The sequence below is a fragment of the Sarcophilus harrisii genome, chromosome 3 (assembly GCF_902635505.1).
Source record: "Sarcophilus harrisii chromosome 3, mSarHar1.11, whole genome shotgun sequence".
Lineage (NCBI taxonomy): Eukaryota > Metazoa > Chordata > Mammalia > Dasyuromorphia > Dasyuridae > Sarcophilus > Sarcophilus harrisii.
The window spans coordinates 562,172,454-562,191,047 of NC_045428.1; the positions used below are offsets into that span (position 1 = coordinate 562,172,454).

The 18,594-nt window shown below is 41.3% G+C and overlaps 1 protein-coding gene across 5 annotated transcripts in view; it reads left to right on the forward strand.

Annotated features, from left to right (window-relative positions):
• Window positions 1-18,594, forward strand: part of ECE1 (endothelin converting enzyme 1) — a 173,768-nt gene that overhangs the window by 123,107 nt on the left and 32,067 nt on the right. For all 5 annotated transcript variants that reach the window (XM_031962676.1, XM_031962680.1, XM_031962678.1 and 2 more), the window contains 4 exons: window positions 8,361-8,482; window positions 9,943-10,089; window positions 11,484-11,549; window positions 13,081-13,272. In XM_031962676.1, coding sequence (XP_031818536.1) covers window positions 8,361-8,482; window positions 9,943-10,089; window positions 11,484-11,549; window positions 13,081-13,272 — 527 coding nt within the window. The remainder of the gene's footprint in view (window positions 1-8,360; window positions 8,483-9,942; window positions 10,090-11,483; window positions 11,550-13,080; window positions 13,273-18,594) is intronic.

Here is an 18,594-nt window from a genome sequence, read left to right on the forward strand (position 1 = left end):
TTCAAGTCCTGACTTCACCCATAATTTCTATTTACCTATAGGGAAGTCACTTTCAGTCTCTGAGTTTTCAGTCATTTCATCTGTTTATTTATATATATTTTATGTGTGTGTGTGTATCTATGCATGTATATATAATTATATACATGCATTTATGCATATATTTACTGCATATATGTTTATGTTCACATGCATATATGCCTAAATCTATAACCATATATTTGTATGCATATATATTTACAAGCATGTATATATTATGTGTATGTGCAATGTATTTATGTGTGTATGTATATTTACATGTGTATACATACATATAGCTGTGTTTATATACATGTAAATAAATATAAATATAGTGTATTAAAATGTAAAAATTAAATAGACATGCAGTTATTTATTTATGCATATATTTATGAGTATACATATGTGTGTATGTATACATATGTTATATGTATATATATAAAATATATAATATATCATTATGATATAATAATAATAATAATAATAAATAGAGAATACTAGTCTGTACCCTATCTAGCTTACCAGATCATGGTAAGGAAGAAGGAATAGATGGGTCTGGTTGCATGATGATTAGCACTGTGTGTCAGCAGCTGTGACCATCCCAGTTTAAAGCCAGAGTAAGGGCGTTTCTCTTTTCCTCGGCAGCTAGGTCATGGAGCAATGGGCTTAGAATTGAGAAGGCTTGAGTTTTAATCTTTTCTCGGACAATTACCAGGTGTGTGAATCCCTGGCAAGTCACGGAAGCTCTGCCACATTTTCCTTAATTGTAAAATGAGGGAATTGAACTTATTGGTCTCTAAGGTCATTTCCAGCTTTAAATCTATCTACAATCCTCTGATTGCTGAGAACTTTTATAAACTGCAAAGTACTTTAAAAGTGGGAGTTTGCTGTTTTTCTGCTTAACCCCTGCCTCTGTTGGAATCTATCATCCGTTGAGAGTATCCCAGGGGTGACTCTCATGCCAAAAAAGCAACAAATATATTTGAATGTGATTTATTACCCTTTGAAGCTGGGGCCAAAATGGATTGTTCAGAATGGCCTGTCCATGTGGTCTCTGTGTTCGGGTGAGGAAGATGGAACTTTAAGGGAGAAAAAAATGTAGCTGCAGATGGAATGGAGGCAGAAAATCTGACTTTTCCCCACCCTGATCCTTATTTGCAAGGCAATACCTTTCCCCCATAGAGCCTCCACTTTCTCATATGTAAATTGGGTTCCTTTTTTCAAACATAAATAATCTCAAGGTTGTTGTAGTGAAAATGATAGTTTATAGGAGAAGGGTAATCCCCAATTTACAAAGGAAATAAGTACCATATGACTATGAATTGGTTTTTACTAATATTGTCCCTTCAGAGTAAAATTGGCTCATGTCATGGATGAAAATAGACTTGAAAGGCCCCGACACTATCACCAGTAGGGAAAAAGAATGAGACTCCCAGAGTAGAATCCTAGAGTAGAAAGACTGGTATCAGATTATGGTTCTGCTATTCCTGATTGCGTGATGTTGAACAAGAAACCTCCCTTCTCAGGGCCTCAGTTTCCTCATCTGTAAAACAAAGGGATTGGAGGAGAGGCAACTTGGCATAGTGGGCAGACTATAGGACTTGGAGTCAGGAAGGCCTGAGTTTGAATCTTCCTTTAGATATTTCCTAGCTATATCACTGAGCAAAGCATTTAACTACTTTGAGATCCATTTTCTTTTCTGTGAAGTGAGGATTGAACAAGAAAAATTCCAAAGTCCCTTTTAGCTTTAAATTTGTAATGAGGCAATCTTTAAAGCCCCTTTGAGCACGCTCTATGTTCTAAAACCTCTCCTATTTCTGACTTTATATGTTTGAAGATCTTTTCCAGATCTAACATTCTTTGTTCTAAGTTCCCTCCCACTTTTTCCATTTTGTGTTTTGAGGTAGCTCCCCTCTTTGGTATTCTGTGTTCAGAGGGCCCTTCCATTCTGACACTGACTGTTCTAAGGCTCTTCCTGGCTCTGGCATTTAATGTTTCAAAGTTCCTGTTCTACCTTCTCAGGTTTTTTTCTGTCTAATTTAAACCTCTTCTCGTTCTGACATATGTTCTAAGAGGTCCTTTAACTCTAATATTTTGTAATTCTATGACTCATTTAATCATAGAAATCAAATTATTTATTTCCTGATGAGGCCAGAGTTTATTTCCTGTCCTTTTCCTGTCCCCTCTGCCAAATTTCCAGTATAGGTTGATACCCTTCCCCCTATCTGCTCGCTCACAGTAGTTGCTCATTGAGTCCAAGTCATGCTAGAATATGTGACATTCAAAAGATTTGTCTCCTGATAAGATTTCTTCTCAAGGCAATAGCTCAGTCTTTGAGCTGGAAGACATTTTAATGAACGATCTTAAGTCAGAAACTTACAGAATCCCAGATGGAAGGAGCCTCAGAGGCTAGCCTTTGCATAAGATTCCTACTTTAAAACATGTGGAAAGGATGTGCTTGAGGCAAGAAGGAGCCTACTAGCTTCCAAGGCAAGGAAGTCTTTCCTTATGTCAAGGCTGAAATCTCTATAATTTCCATTAGAGTTTTGTCAAATAAAACAAATTGAATTGTACATGTCAAGTCAATACAGACCTTTCTCCATTGGAATTTATGCTTCTTGAAAGTAGCAATTGATCCATTCTTTGGACTTGTAGCTGCAACCCTTAACAGGTCTGACTCCTGGGAGGCATTTAATAAATGCTTGTTTTTGGACATACTCCTACTGCAGTTCATTATACTGGGTGACAGCCCTTCAAGCAAAGTCAAATAAAGTATGTATTGAATCTCTACCAGTGTCAGACATTTGCTAAGCATTGAGGATACCAAAAAAAAAAAAAAAAAAAAAAGATAAAAAATTAAAATTTAAAATAAAAAAAATTGAAATAATATGATCACTGTTTTGAAGATAGCTGTTATATTACTCCTAATTATTCTTTTGGACATGTTGGATAATCAGTTTAATTTCCAGTTCTTCCAGCTGATCCTCATATGTCCTGGTCTTCAGGCCCAAGGATTGTTCTAAACAGTTATTTGAGCTCTCTCTAATTTACTGACACCCTAAATCATAGTGTTACAATATTCCAGATGTGGTTTGATGGGGCAAAGAACAATAGGACCCTGTACTCTCATGAACTTAGTCCACTGAGACTGAAAAAGAGAATGTGATTTCTCTAAGTAGCCGAGCTTGGATTTGACCTCAGCTTGGTTGACTGTGGAGCTGTGACCACTAACCGCAGCTGCCAGGAAAACTTAACAGCAAAAACCATATTTTTTAAAAATTTGATCCAGACCCGTGGTTTCATGAGTAAGAAAAGGGAGGTGAGCTCTCTCCTTGACTTTTCTTTCCTCCATCACTACCTTGAACCCAGGGCTTCCTGACTCAGTGGCCAGGTTGCTCCTTGGGACTGAGTGCTATACTTTGGATTGGTTCTCCAATTTGAAGCTCACATCAAACTTGGGAGGGAAGTGCTTCCATTATCCCCATTCAACAGATAAGAAAAAAGAGTGAAGAAAAGAGAGAAAATGAAATTGGGGGAAAAAAACAAGGGAAGATGAGGAGTAAAAAAAAAAAAAAAACAAAAAACAGAAGTGAAGCTGAAGGGGGACAGGGATAGGGTAGAGGAAAGATGGCAGGTGACTGAGAGAAGGGGCAGTGGTTGGTCCCTCTGTGCCTCAGAAGCCCTGGTGGGTCTGGAATGCCATGGTCCGTGGCACTCGAACCCAGGTCTGCCTCAGCCTTCCCCTGCGGTCTCCTGTGTCTTCCCTCCTCCTTCTCCTCATCTTCCTTACCTTCCTTCTCTTCCCTTCCCTCTCTTTCTCCTCCTTTCTGCATCAGGCCCCTCCCCCCACTTTGTTGTGCTGGGGGGGAGGGGGGAGTCAGTCTCCCAAGCCTGATAATTTACTGGAACTTAGGGAGGCTGCCCGGGCTCACCATTCTTTCCGAAGCTTTTGTTTGGATCTCTTATCTCTAGTGACCTTCCTGTGGCTACTGAGGGAGGGGAGGGCGGGCCCCAGCCCGGCTCAGGGCACTCCAAACCCTCCCCCTACCCCCCTGCCCAGCCCCGGCATTTTGAGGTCTGCTCTGGAGCTGTGTGTTTGAGTTGGGGAAGCTCCTGCTTCCTGGGGGGCCTGGTATCTGGCCAAGACTCTCTGTTGGTCCTTCAGCCCTTGGGGCTGTGCTGGAGGGAGGGAGGGAGGGAGGAGCAGATTCCGGGCTGATGCTGAGGAGGGGTTCCCATAGAAACGCAGGTTTCTCCGCCTGACTTGCCTGGACACCTCTCCTCCCCCTCCCTTCTCCCAGCTGCTTTCTCACGCAAACAAGGGTGTTGTGATGGAAAGCCAGGCTGCTTGGAGATGTTGTGTTCTCTCTGGCTTGGAACTCTGGGAAGTCCCCCCTCTGCTTGCCGGTTTTCCTTCTACCCCATCCCTCTCCCTTACTTTATCTTCAACTTCTTTTCTGGTCTTTTATTTTTACCCTCATCTTCCCTGTTCTTTCCCCCATTCCCCCATCATCTCCCTATTTCACTTTATCCCTTCTCTTTCCTTCTTCATTCCCTCTCTTTTTTCTTCCTAATCCTCCCTCTTTCTCCTCCCTATACCCATCTCTTTTTTCCTTTCTACCTTCCCCTTTTTTTGATCTTCCCTTTTTCTTATTTCTTATCCCTGTCCTCTTCCCCCTCTCTTATTCTCCTTCTCCCCTCTATTGCATCCCCCATCTCCTCTATCTTATAACTTCTCCTTTCTCCTTTTTATACTCTCCCTTTGTTCTTTTTCACCTCCTATATCCCGTCTTCCTCTCCTCTTATAAGATGCCTACCCTCTTCCTTGTCATTTTCCTTATCTTCTTTGTTCCTGTTTTCCCCTCTCTTTATTTTCATTTCTGGGCCTTTCCTTCACCTCCTTTCCTCCCTCCTTCTCTCTCTGTGTCCATTTGTCTCTGTTTCTTTCTCTCTTTCTCTGTCTCTCTCTTTCTCTCATTTTCTCTCTATCCTGTCTCTGCCTCTGTGTCTCTGCCTCTTTCTCCCTGACTCTGTCTCTGTCTGTCTCTGTCTCTCTTTCTCTTTGTTTCTCTCTATCTCTCTGTCTTTCTCTGCCTCCCTTTCTCCTTCCTTCCCTCTTTCTCTCACTCTTTCTTTGTCTCTGTCTCTCAGTGTGTTTCTGTCTGTCTGTCTGCCTCTTTCTCCCTGTCTCTCTCTGTTCCTCGGTCTCTCTCTTTGTCTGTTTCTCTTTCTGTCTGTCTTTCTCTGTGTCTCTCTATCTCTCTGTCTTTCTGTATTTCTCTCTCTGTTGTGTGTTTCTCTTTCTCTCTGTATGTCTGTTTGACTGTCTCTTTCTCTGCCTCCCTTTCCTCCCTCCTTTCCTCTTTCTTGCTCTCTCTCTGTCTCTGTCTCTCTATCTCTGTCTTTTACTCTGTCTCTCTGCTTGCCTGTCTCTGTCTCTGTCTCTCTCCCCTCCTCCCTCCCTCCTTCCCTTTTTCTCTCTGTCTCTTTCACTGTGTCTCTCTCCCTCCTTCCCCCCAATCTCTTTCCCTTTTTCCCCTGTTTCTCATTCCCCCCTCTTCCTCTTCCATCCCCTTTCCTTCCTTTCTCAGCTCTATTTTATCTTAATTTTTTTTCATCTTCTGACACAGAAAACCACTGCTTTTTCCAAAAGACTTCCTGCTCTCCCTCCCTAGACTAATGCTTTTAAAGCATTCTATAAACCATTAATCAATTTAGAATTGCAGATTATTATTTTTTCTACCACACCACACAGCCTCCATTCTTGACTATTTTTCGTAGTCAGTTATTGTAGAAAAGCATGTCTCAGTGCCACAGTGTGAAATTTATTATCTACAAATGCAATTTCAGATGATTAAATACAGTCAACATCAATGTAATAAAAATTGGCATACCACAGTCTTATTAAATACAAATTAAATATAGATGATTGAGCTGGAAACACACATAATAAGATGCCCAAGCTGGAAGGGACCTTGGAAATATATTGTAGATTGATGAGGCCTTAGAAATCAGACTATCAGAGTTGAGAGAGCCCTTAGAACATAGAGTGTCAGAACTGGAAGGGCCTTTAGAACAGAGAATGTCATATTGGATTACTTACTGTCAAGGAGAGAGAAAAATTTGGAACACAAGGTTTTGCAAGGGTGAATGTTGAGAATTATCTTTGCATATATTTTGAAAATAAAAAGTTATAATTTTAAAAAAAGAACAGAGAATATGAGCTGGGAGGGCTTAGAACACAGAATGTCAGGGCTAGGAGACCTCTTAGAACAGACAATGTCAAAACTAGAAGGGCCCTTGGAACACAAGATGTCAGAGTTGGGAGAGTCCTTAGAACACAGAATGTCAGGGCTGGGAGGACCCTTAGAACACAGAATGTCAAAACTGGGAGGAACTTCAAAACATAGAATCTTTCTAGCATTGCCAATCCATTTTCTAATATTCTGTGTTCTATGGTCCTTTCAAGCTCTGACATCCTATGTTCTGTCTTCCCTGCTAGTTCTAACATTGTATTCTAAGATCCCTCTTATTCTGACATTTCATATTCTAAAATTTTATATTCTTTGTTCCATCCAAGCTCAGATATTTCATGCCCCAGCAGTCTATGGTCTAATCTCCCTTATAATATTCTGAAATTCTAGATCCTAAGTTCCCTTCCTGCTTGGTTACTCATTTTCTAAGGATCCTTAGAGGCTTGAGAATCAGTGTTGGAACATTTTGTGTTCTAAGGTCCCTTTAAAGATAAAACATTGTACAGCTTTTCCTCTGTGACAACAGCAGGCACTATCAGGGAGATTGCCCTTATCCCAGCATTCCGTGTCTCTGAAAATTTAACTGAAAAAAGGCATTTAAAACAAGGCCTCCACAGACTAACCAGGTTACTAGGGAGGACCAAGAAGAAATCACATGCGTGTTTAGAGCAGGGAATAAAATGAGATGCAATTTATAAGGAAGAGAAAGGGAAATGGAAAACAAATCTTTAAATAGCCTGTGTACCTGAAGAGGATAAAGTGAGAAGAGAAATTAATTAATAATGAATGAGGCTTTGAGTAGTTTTGTGAGCTACAGCCTTCAGTAGAAAAACATGAGCTGTGATCTGAAAGTCGGAACAGACCCACATATTCCCCAATCTTTTCCCTTCCTTCTCCCCTCTCCCCTTGGGAGAATTTTGGGGCAGAATGGAGAGCTAAAGCTTCTTAAGCCGAAAGTTTGGGGAATGAGGAAATTTAAGTAAGCATTTATAAAGCACCTTCTATTTGTCAGGCATTGTGCTATGCTTTTATAAATATTATCTCAATCCTCACAATAAGTGAGATAGGTGCTTTTATTATCCCAGTTGAAGAAACTGAGGCATTCAGATTAAGTGGCTTGTTCAGGATTGAACAGCTACTAAGTATCTGTGGCCAGATTTGAACTCAGGACTTACAGATTCCAGACTCTACCATCTGTCTCCTTTGGCAGAGGAAGAACAAAGTAAGAGAGAAATTATGGCAGCAGATATCATAGACAACTTGATCTGGCTATGATCTGGGTGAAGGGACAATAAACTAGACAATAAACTTCTCCACCCAAGGCAGAAGCACAGAATGCTGTTCTGGATTGTGAGGCAGTCTGCCTTTTCAGAGCATTCCACATATTTTATTTAATTGTCAATTAATTCACAAATTGACAATTTAATCGACAAAACTTGAATCTACAATTTAATTGACAAAGTACAATAAAATGGGGTAATGGTCTGCCGCATTAATGAGAAGGACTACAAAGAAAAAGCATGAATGTTCAGGTAGAAGAACTAAAAACAATGAATCACAACTGCGGACAGTGGACCTTCAAATCCTAGCTCAGCCTCAGTGTGACCTTGGCAGATTATTTCCCTCTACTGGCCATACTTCCTCATCTAGAAACATCAAGGGACTGATTCTAATAAATACAATAAAACTGCTTTAAAATACACTAATCGGTCAGCTTACAGGCTGTACAAAAACAGGTTTTTGTACAAATCAAATGATCTTTAAGTTCTCTTCCCATTCTGATAGCTCCTTCCTAACTCTGAAAGTCTGTGTTTTAAGAGACCTTCCAGCTTTGACATTATGGTCTCAGATTCACTTTAGCCCTAATATTCTGTGTTCTAAGATCCCCTCTGGCTCCGGCATTCTGTCAAAGCTCCATCTTAGGCCTGATATTCCAAGCCTTTTTTCAACTCAAACAGCTTAAGTTTTAAGGTGACTTTCAGCCCTGAAAGCTCAAAGCTTTTCGAGAAAATTTGATCTAAGAAGAGTAAAATCCCCCTCCCTGGGGATCCAAGCTTTAACCCCTTTTTATTTTTTTTTTTTTATTTTCAGAAAATGCCACTGCCAGCACCAACGAGGCCGAGCGAAAAGCCCAGCAGTATTACCAGGCCTGCATGAACGAATCCAAGATTGAGGAGCTGAAGGCGAAGCCCTTGATGCAGCTGATTGAGAAGGTGGGACTCCCCTGTTCTGCTCTGGCTTTGCTGCCCTGCCCCATGTTCTCTACCTGCACTGACCACTCCTGAACTTCTCAGGAGACTCCCTGGATCATTTTATGGTTAATAGTTATCAACATATACAAACTTTCACAGTAGAAAGATTTTAAAATGTAAAAAAACAAACAAACAAACAAACAAAAAAAAACATTTAAAATGTAGAGCATTAAAATAATGCCATTTAATAGGCTAGTAACAAAGTGGCCCTGTGTTTATACAGGATCGCTTCCCCGGTCAGGGAGCTTATATTTGTAGAATCACAATCCTGATGATTTTTTCAATCATTGTGCTGAGATGAGCACAATGACTGGCACAAAGTAGGTGCTGAATAAATGCTAGTTGATTGACTAGACGGGGGTCTCTGAGGCTGTTCATCCCAATCTCTTGTTCTGAGGAAACTGAGACCCAGGGAGGTGAAGTCAGTAGTGATTCACTGTTCTTTCTCCACTGCCTCCATTTCTGACTGCCCCGATGGACAGTAGAATGTTTTGAACAGGAAATTCTCAATGTTGCTACTTCCTTTTCCTCGAAGGGTGTATGTATGAAAGACAGATGGTCTTGGCCCAGGATTAGAGAGAGGCCTTCTCGGTGTGGAGGGAGCCCCCAGTGGCCTCCCCCTCCTCTTCAGGAAATGGAGGGAGGGGGTGCTTTCAGCATTCTTTCTCATCTTCTTCCCTGTGATATCATAATGAGCAAGCTGGGGACCGGCAGACTACAGGCTTCAAGCATAGTAGGAATGACTCTGAATCCAGTCCCTCCCAGCTCTGACATCCTGGGTTCTCAGGGCCCTCCCAGCTCTGACCTCCCGGGTTCTAAAGGCCCTCCCGGGTTCTAAAGGCCCTCCCAGCTCTGACCTCCTGGATTCTAAGGGCCCTCCCAGCTCTGACCTCCTGGGTCCTAAGGGCCCTCCCAGCTCTGACCTCCCGGGTTCTAAGGCCCCTCCCAGCTCTGACCTCCTGTGCTCTAAGGGCCCTCCCAGCTCTGACATCCCTCGTTCTAAGGGCCCTCCCAGCTCTGACATCCTGGAATATCCTTTAGAAGAAAAATAAAGCAATAATTTTTTATTTCTCTAAAACATGACTCGTAAGCACCGAATAAAGGTGACCACCACACAAATTTATACTATTGCCCATTCTCCATCTTCTTTCTGGAGCTCATTGTCTCTTATTCCCATCTAATTGGGAGGGTTGGGCCTTGAAGCCTACAATAAGGACACACTTGAATTGGAATTCTGACTTTGACACTCACTCTCTGTGTGGCCCTGGGCAAATTTTTCTTTCCCTCTCTCTGAGCCTCAGTTTCCATAAATGTTACCCTAACTCACAGGGCTATGACAATATGAACCTTTATTGTTATGGCCCCAGTATGATGGAGCAAGGGCTCTCACCAGGTTTTCACCTCTTTCTCATATTCTATAGCTTGGTGGCTGGAACATCACAGGCCCATGGAACAAGGACAACTTCCAGGAGACCCTGCAGGTGGTCACTGCCCATTACCGAACTTCCCCTTTCTTCTCCGTGTACGTCAGTGCCGACTCAAAGAACTCCAACAGCAATGTGATTCAGGTGAATTCTATCCCTTGAGCCTCCGACCTCTGAATGTCCACAAGAACATCTAGCCCTTGAGCAGCCCTGCCTGGCTAAAACTATTGGGACAGTTTACCTTTTATCTGCCCCTCTCCTTCTCTCAGCCTGTCCTACTTCTTTCCTTTCCCAGGTGAGAAAACTCAAACCAAAGAGAAGAGCCTCAACTAAAGTCAAAGAAATCCATATCCAGTGTTCATTCCCCAATGTGATTCTATCAGCAATGTCTTTGGCCTGTGGTTTTTTTTTTTTAATTATACTATTTATTTTCATATTAATTTTTTTTAAATTTTGAGTTCCCAGTTCTCTTGTTCCAGTCTCTTCTCACTCATTGAGAAATCAAACAATATAATATCACTTCCACATGTCAAATCATATAAACCATTTTCATGTTAGCCATAATGCAAACAAAACAAGAAAAAGGAAGAAAAATAAAGTGAAAACAGTATATACTTTGATCTATACTCGAAGATTATTAGTCCTCTCTCTGGAGATGATTTCTCATCACGAGTTCTTTGGATTATTTTGGATCATTCTCTGATTAGAGTTAAGTCTTTAACAATTACTCATCATACAGTCTTGCTATTACTGTGTATACAGTTCTGCTCACTTCACTTTGCATCAGTTCACATAAGTCTTCCCAGCTTTTTCTAAGACTCCCACAATTAAGTACCATAGTTTGTTCAATCATTCCTCAGTTGATGGGTATCCTTTCAGTTTCCAATTCTTTTCATTTTTATTTTTTCCAATTCTTTTTCACCACACAAAAAAAGAGTTGCTACAAATATTTTTTTACATATAGGTCTCTTTACCTTGTCTTTGATCTTCTGGGGATACAATGGTATTTCCAGGTCAAAGAATGTGCACCAAATTGTGCTCCATAATTGTAGGATAGTTCACAACTGCACTAACAGTGCATTAATGTCCCTGTTTTTTCTGCATCCCTTCCGGCATTTGTCATTTTCCTTTTTTATCACATTAGCCCATCTGATTGCCAGCACCTCAGAGTTGTTTTAGTTTTCATTTCTCTAATCTAATCTCTAGACAGAGCATTTTTTCATGTGACTATTGAGAGCTTTGATTTCTCCTGAAAACTGCCTGTTTACATCCTTTAGCCAGTTATCAACTAGGAAATGGCTCTTCTATTACCTTTTTTTGTTTGTTTTTTGTTGAGGCAATTGTGACTTGCCCAGGGTCACATAGCTAGGAAGTATTAAGTGTCTGAGGCTGGATTTGAACTCAGGTCCTCCTGACTTCAGGGTTGATGCTCTATCCACTGCACCATCTAGCTGCCCCAGGAACGACTCTTATTTTTATAAATACAGCTCACATATGGCTTCTGTTCTTGATAGTCACCAGTTTTTGCTTTCTTCTAGGTGGATCAGTCCGGCTTAGGCTTACCTTCAAGAGATTATTATCTGAATAAGACAGAAAATGAGAAGGTGAGTATCATTGATCAGAGACCAGGCTCCTCATGGTTCCAGGCCACTTTCTTCAGGTTCAAGGACCTCATCTCTCCCCTCGTCTCCCTTCTTCTCCTTTCCTTCCCTCCTCTCCCCTCCCCTCTCCTCCAGGAGGCCCCTTTTCTGCACCCATCCCACCAGAGAGTGTTGGAAGCTAGGAAAGAGCAAAGATGGCATTTGGCTGATGGGAGATAAGCAGCAAACCCCTTGGGCTAAGAAGGAGTCTAACCCAAATAAGTCACAGGAGACAAATGAGCTTCTTCTCCCGGTCAGGAGGAGATGCCCCCGGGCAAAACTGCACTAAGCTTGCTTGCCTAGTAGTATGAGAAAGAAAAATAAATGATTTTTGAATGAATGAATGCTCGGGTGTTGAAATTCATTCTATAAATGTAACTGCTCGTAAAACAAGTTTTAACTTATCTCATCATGGCTTAATGTTAAATGATTAAATTTAAAATAAAACATTTTCCTTAAGACTTTTTTAGGGGATATGCAAAGTCAACAATGTGAGATGGTCACTAAAAAAGCCGTCTTAGGGGCAGCTAGATGGCACAGTAGACGGTACCGGCCCTAAAGTGAGGAGGACCTGAGTTCAAATTCAGCCTTGGATACTTAACACTTCCTAACTGTGTGACCCTGGGCAAGTCACTTAACCCCAATTGTCTCAGGAAAAAAAAAATCTTAGGCTGCATTTAGAGGCATTGGGGCCAGAGCTGATCAGGGAGGTGAATATCTTGTTGTCTTCCCTCTTGGCCAGATATAACACCTGGTGCATGTCTCTAGGTTACCTGTATTTTAGGAGGGACTTGGATAATAGAGAATATCTAAAGGATGACAGTATCCAGAAGTTCTAGGATTCTGTGAGAGAACAAAGAATCAAGGGGATCCCTTCCCCAGCCCTGGACAACCACATCATTGTTTCATTCATTTGTTCACCAAACATTTATTGAATGTCTCCTGTGTGCATTTCACTGTTCATGACATGGAGTGAGGGTAGATACCAAAATGGGTGAAACAGTCTAGCAGGAGAAATAAGCCAAATATACAAGTTTTTTAAAATGTAAAAATAGGCTAGAATTCATAAGAAGAGTACAAAACACCAAAACAACAATCATTTCCAGGAATGGGGACCAGGAAAGACTCATGGGCAAGATGTGGAGAGAGATCCTATTAGTTTGGGAATCAAATAAGACATATATTTTGGAGTAAGATCCATTCAGGAATTTGATTTTTGTTTTTTTCCCAATGGCATGGGAAGTAGGAGAGAGAGAAAAGTGATTTTTATTCATTAAAAAAAGAAAAATTACTTTTCAAAAATGGGAATCTTGATCTAGATCTGAAGTGGACCCCAGTGGTTAGATGGCCTAATGCTCTCATTTTACAGATGAGAAAAATATAACCAGAGAGGGAAAGTGACTTACTTACCCAGTCTCCACATTTAGAGATCAAGGTAGGGCTCTCACCCAGATCCTCGGACTTCCCATCCACTATGTCATCCTGGCTCTTCCAGGTCCTGACAGGCTACCTGAACTACATGGTGCAGCTGGGCAAACTCCTAGGAGGGGGAGAGGAAGAATCCATTCGTCACCAGATGCAGCAGATCTTGGACTTTGAGACAGCGCTGGCCAACATCACCATTCCCCAGGAGAAGCGCCGAGATGAGGAGGTCATTTACCACAAAGTGTCCGCTGGAGATCTGCAGGTAACCAGGCTGTCTCTCTTGGCAGAGGGCGGCAACTCTCTGCTCAGGCCCTTCTTTGGGAGCCCACACTCACATGGGCTTTTCCCCCTTTTCTCTGCTCCAAGCTTTCTCTTCTCTTTTAGTTTTTTTTAAGCTTTCTCTTCTTAAAAAGCTAAGTCTGTTTAACTATCACTAATGTGTTGTTTCAGTGCCATTTGAGAATTGATTGAAGGAAACAGGAATGTTTAGCCTAAAGAAGAAAAGGCTCAGAGGGAACATGATAGGTGACTTCAAAAGTTTGATGAACTGTCCTCTGGAAGAGTAATTAGACCTGTTCTTAGCCCCCAAGGGAAAACTAGGAGTGATAGAGGCAGGCTAGAGAGAGAATGATTTAGGTTTTCTAATAATGTCTCCGTGTTCTAAGCTTCTGTAATTCTATCTCTGAGATTCTGTGATTCCATTTTTGAAAATTTATGATTCTGTAGTTCTAGTTCTGAGTTTCTGTGATTCCACTTCTGAAAATTTATTATTATGTGCTTAAGATTTTTTAAAATTCTAGTTTTAAGATTTTGTGATTCCAGTTCTGAAATCTTATAATTCTAGGTCTAACTTTTTTTGATTTTAAAGATGAGATTCTGTGATTATAGTTCTGAGATTCCAGAATCAGTTTTGAGCTTCTGTAATTCCAGTGATTTTGTGAGTTTAGTTCTAAGATTCTGTGATTCCAGTTCTGAAATTCTGTAATTCCAGTGATTTTGTAAGTTTAGTTCTAAGATTCTGTGATTTTTTTGAATTTCTGTAATTCTATTTCTAAAATTTTGTGATTCTAGTTATTAGAATCTGTGATTCCAGTTCTCAGATTTCATGGATAGTTTCACAGTGACTTAAGGTTGCCACCTACTGGTTTCCCACTGCTCCACTGGAAAAGCAATTGGATAGCACTGAATAATCCTGAATATCTTATTTTCATGCCTTATCATTTGTCAACTGTAAAATTATAACAACTTTTCAAACTCTTGATTAATACATGGCCATGGGAAAAATCCCTTTCCCTGTGTGAGTTTTAGCTTCCTCTTTTGCAAGATAGAAATAGTAACCTTTGTATTACTTTTTCCACTTTGGGGAAGGAAACCTTAAAACACTGTGTAACTTCAGGCTGTTATTATTATCATCATCACTGTTACATATAAATTCTCTTTCTGGAATTCAATTTTTTAATCTGTAAAATGAGAGAATTTAATCAGATGAGAGGTTCTTAACCTTTTTTGTATCACGGACCTTTGAGCAACACCTTGGTGAACCCTTCTCAAAATAAGATTATTACTATTTTTATTAAAATTATGAAGGAAATCAATTGTACTGAAATACAGTTATCATTTTTAAAAAACTCTAGCTCATAGATTTCCTAAAATCTGTATCTGTGGATCTCAGATAAAGAACCCTAGAGGATCTCCAGGGTTCCTTCTAACACTGTGATGACCAGGCTTATCAAACAGGGTTCCTGGGACTCCCAATTTGTTTATCAGGTGCAAAGCACTCAGATCGCATCCAGTTCTCAATTCTATTATCCTAAACAGCTTGTGCATGTAGCATCACATCCATTTTGTAGATGAAAAAACCTCCTTCGGGAAGCCTTCCATTATTTCCTCTAGCCAGATTTGTCCTTACCCTGCCTCTTCCCCTGGTCCATATTTCCATGCCCTGCTTGCCTCCTATTTTTGCTTAGAGCCCCACATCCTCTCTGAGCCTGGCAGACCTCCGGAAGGTCCCCAGTTAGTCCATCAGCTGAGAGGGTACCAAAGGATATTTTTTGCATTTCTCTAATCTCACCAGAATCTAGACTAAATTCCCTCGAGGTCCATGTTGAGATTCTGGGATCCAGCTGAATCCAGGAATGGATGGATGGACTGTGTCGTTTACCGGCTGTCCCAAAAGTCTTACTGTTGTCTGAACCTTTAAATGCTTAATTTGGACCTGGATGGACAGATCACCAGCTTGCCTGGGTCTAAATCCGGGCCTTTGCTACTTCCCTGCCTGCCTTTGTGGAGCCAGTGACCTCCTTCCTGCATGGAGAGCACAGGTGTGTTTTACAGCCCTTATCCCAGGAACCAAAAGGTCTGGAGCTGTAAACGTTGGGAGGTGGCAGGTGATGCTAGGTGGGGAGGGGGAAGCTGTTGACACAGGGCAGCCGGAGAGAGATCCATGACCCCTGTTGCTGGGGGAGACATCTGGAACTGTTTTTCTTCTGCAGCCTCAGAAGGTCAGGCTGTTTGTGTCCCATTCATTAGGTTGGTTCCAGCTGCTAGGTTCCCAGAGCACGGATTGACCCCTTCCATAGCACCTCAGGGTGGTTGGGCTGGGGGGTTGGAGGGTGCTGGCAGTTTTCTCTCCAGGAGCCCCTCTCCAGAGCTGAGGAAGGGGTTGGCTCTCCCTGCAAGCCTGCCTCCATCATTTCCTCTTACCTAGTGCCCTAGGGCTCCAAGGTTTGCTGCATATTTTGTGTACCTCTTCCTAAGTCCAAGAGGAGAGAGTTCAATGCAAAAATACTCACTGTTCTGGGTACTTGGGGAGTGAACCCAGATTTAAATTAGCATTCTGGGTCTCAGGGACCACAGTTAGTGGGGGGAGTGAACCCAGATTTAAATTAGCATTCTGGGTCTCAGGGACCACAGTTAGTGGGGGGAGAGCATTGAATTTGGAGTCAGCAGATCCAGGAGCAAATCCAGCTCAATTTTTATTAATCGGGTGACTTTGGGCAAGGCTATCAAATGAATGGATTTCTCTGGTCCTTTGAGGCATGCACCCAGCATTTGCCTTCCAATAGCAACAAAGAGTAGGCAAGATGAGGCTTATTAGCCCCACTTTACAGATAGAAAAATAAAGGCTTAATTAGCTATAATGATTGGCCACACAGCTAGTAAGTATCAGAGCCATCTGCTTCAAATCATGTGCTCTTTCTGCCGTGCCACCTTTCCAGACTTTATTATTTCCCCAAATAAAATGATTGTTTCCTTATTTTTCTGATACCACCTCACTCCCTTCTTTCCCAAACTAAAATTAAATGCCAAATATCACGTTGATTTTTTTTTTTCAGTCACTTCAAGTGATTTTTAAATCTTAATTTGTGATGGCTTAGAATCCAATACTGATTTTTTTTCCTTCTTTAAAAAAATAAAAGTTGTATTAATACCTTCCATTTATCCTCCATATTACTTAGGTGTACATAATTCTTTGCATATTGTCTCCCCAGTTTTATAATAGGGCTATATTCATGCTTTTCTTTGCATCCTTACTGCTCAGCACAGAGGGTGCTTAATGATTGCTTATTAACTGACTGACCGTTTACCGGTTACATGTCTATAGTGGGATTTGAACTCAGATCTTTTTAGTTCCCAAGTTCAGCACTCTATCTTTTATATCCTACTCTTACTGTTTTGTTTTTCTCATCTTGCATTACCTTTGCACGTATTGGGTTTTCATGTTTTTCTTTTCATTCCTCTTGTTTCTTAGGGTTCAATAATAATCCAGCACACCTTCATGTGTGTTCAGCCCTTTTCCAGTTGTTGGGCGCCACCAGTTTTTATAGGTTATTATGCTGTAGGTAGAATGAATCTAACCAAGAATACTCTCTAGAAAATTCATGATCAATAATAATTGGGATTTCCTTAAAATCCTGTAAAGGGGTTTATCATATTCTCTCATTCCATCCTCACAACCGTATTAGGTAGCTAGTGTTTCAGTGTTCCCATTTTTTACAAAGAGTAAAACTTAAACTTGGAGAAATGAAGTCATTTGTCCATTGTCAATCACTGGAATTAATGATTGGCAGAGCCAGGGGTTCCCCGCTTCCAGGTCCAAAGCTCAGAAGCCAAACAATCTTTTTTCAAGCCCAGTGTTCTTTCCTCGTCCTGTGAGTCTCTCCAAAGAGATTTCAGATTGCTTTGATTTTTTAATAGCTAACACTAATGGAGAAGACCCTCTCCTTCAGGAGTGGGCAGGAGCCGTAGAGTCCATGCCCCATGGGAGAGGGCTCCATTTTACCCAGCAGAATGATCAGGTTTGTTCCAGTGGTCATGAAGGTGGCCAGAGCAGGAGCTCGGTCAGACACAGAGACACCCAGGTTATCCACTGCATCCCGGCCATCAGTCATCTTGGCTTTTGTCCTGCCACAGGACTCCCACGACTCTGCAAGAGAGAAAGAGCCAAGGACTTTTTGTAACTGCCTCCCTTAAATCCACTTCACCTAGAAGTTAAGACATCACCTATAATGTCATTGGTCACCTTCACAAATGAAAGACCTACAAGAAGGCTGGACAGATGACTGCTTCCAGCTCTCAAATTCTTTGATTCTTTATCAGCACCCCCATTTTACAGGTGATGAAACTGAGACCCACACGGTTAAATCAGTTGCTTCTTAGTATAATCACCCTCACAGAGTTAGAGAAAAGATCTTTAGGATCATCTAGTCCAATCTTCCCTCACTTACAGATAGTAGGTGACCAGGTAGGATTTGAACCCAAGACCTCTCACTCCAAATCTAGCATTTTTCCACTTTACCACTTGCTGATGGTCACATAGTTGATAAGGGACAGAGAATTTCTTTTTCTTTCTTTTTTTTTTTTGGCCGAGGCAATTGGGGTTAAGTGACTTGCCCATGATCACACAGCTAGGAAGTATTAAGTGTCTGAGGCCAGATTTGAACTCAGGTCCTCCTGACTTCAGGGCTGGTGCTCTACCTACTGCACTATCCAGCTGCCTCCAGGACAGAGAATTTCTACTCAGGTCCCTTCTGACCATAACTCTGGAATTCTCTCTATTCCTTCCACTATTCTACAGGAGAGCAAACTGACACCCAGAGGGGATGTATGCAGCAAGGCAGGAGCAGAGCCATAAGTGAAGGTTTTAAAATAGGCTAAAATAGGATAATCCCAAATAATTAGGATAATTTAAAATAGGATAAGTCAGAACTCATTGGATGATCAAGAGCTCTCCTTGATCACCTGACTGCCATATTGTCCATGACCGCCCAGCGACCAGCTAGGGTTCCACGGTGTGCTGTCCATGTCCTGACAAATAGGTAGGGAGTACAGAATATAGAATGAGACGTGATCAACGTGGGGATATGTTTTGTGTGATTTATGCATTTTTTTTCTTTTTTAGTGGGGTGGAGAGTGTGGGAAGGAGAAAATGGATTTTTTTTTGGTTGAAAGACAAATTTTTTAAATTTTAAAACAGAAATAAATCTCCTAGTGTTTTTTTATATTCTACCCTCCTTCCACCTTCTTGCCTTGTAGATCCGTTGTGAGAATTCCCCTCCCTAAAACACTTGCTTTCCCTAGGGGA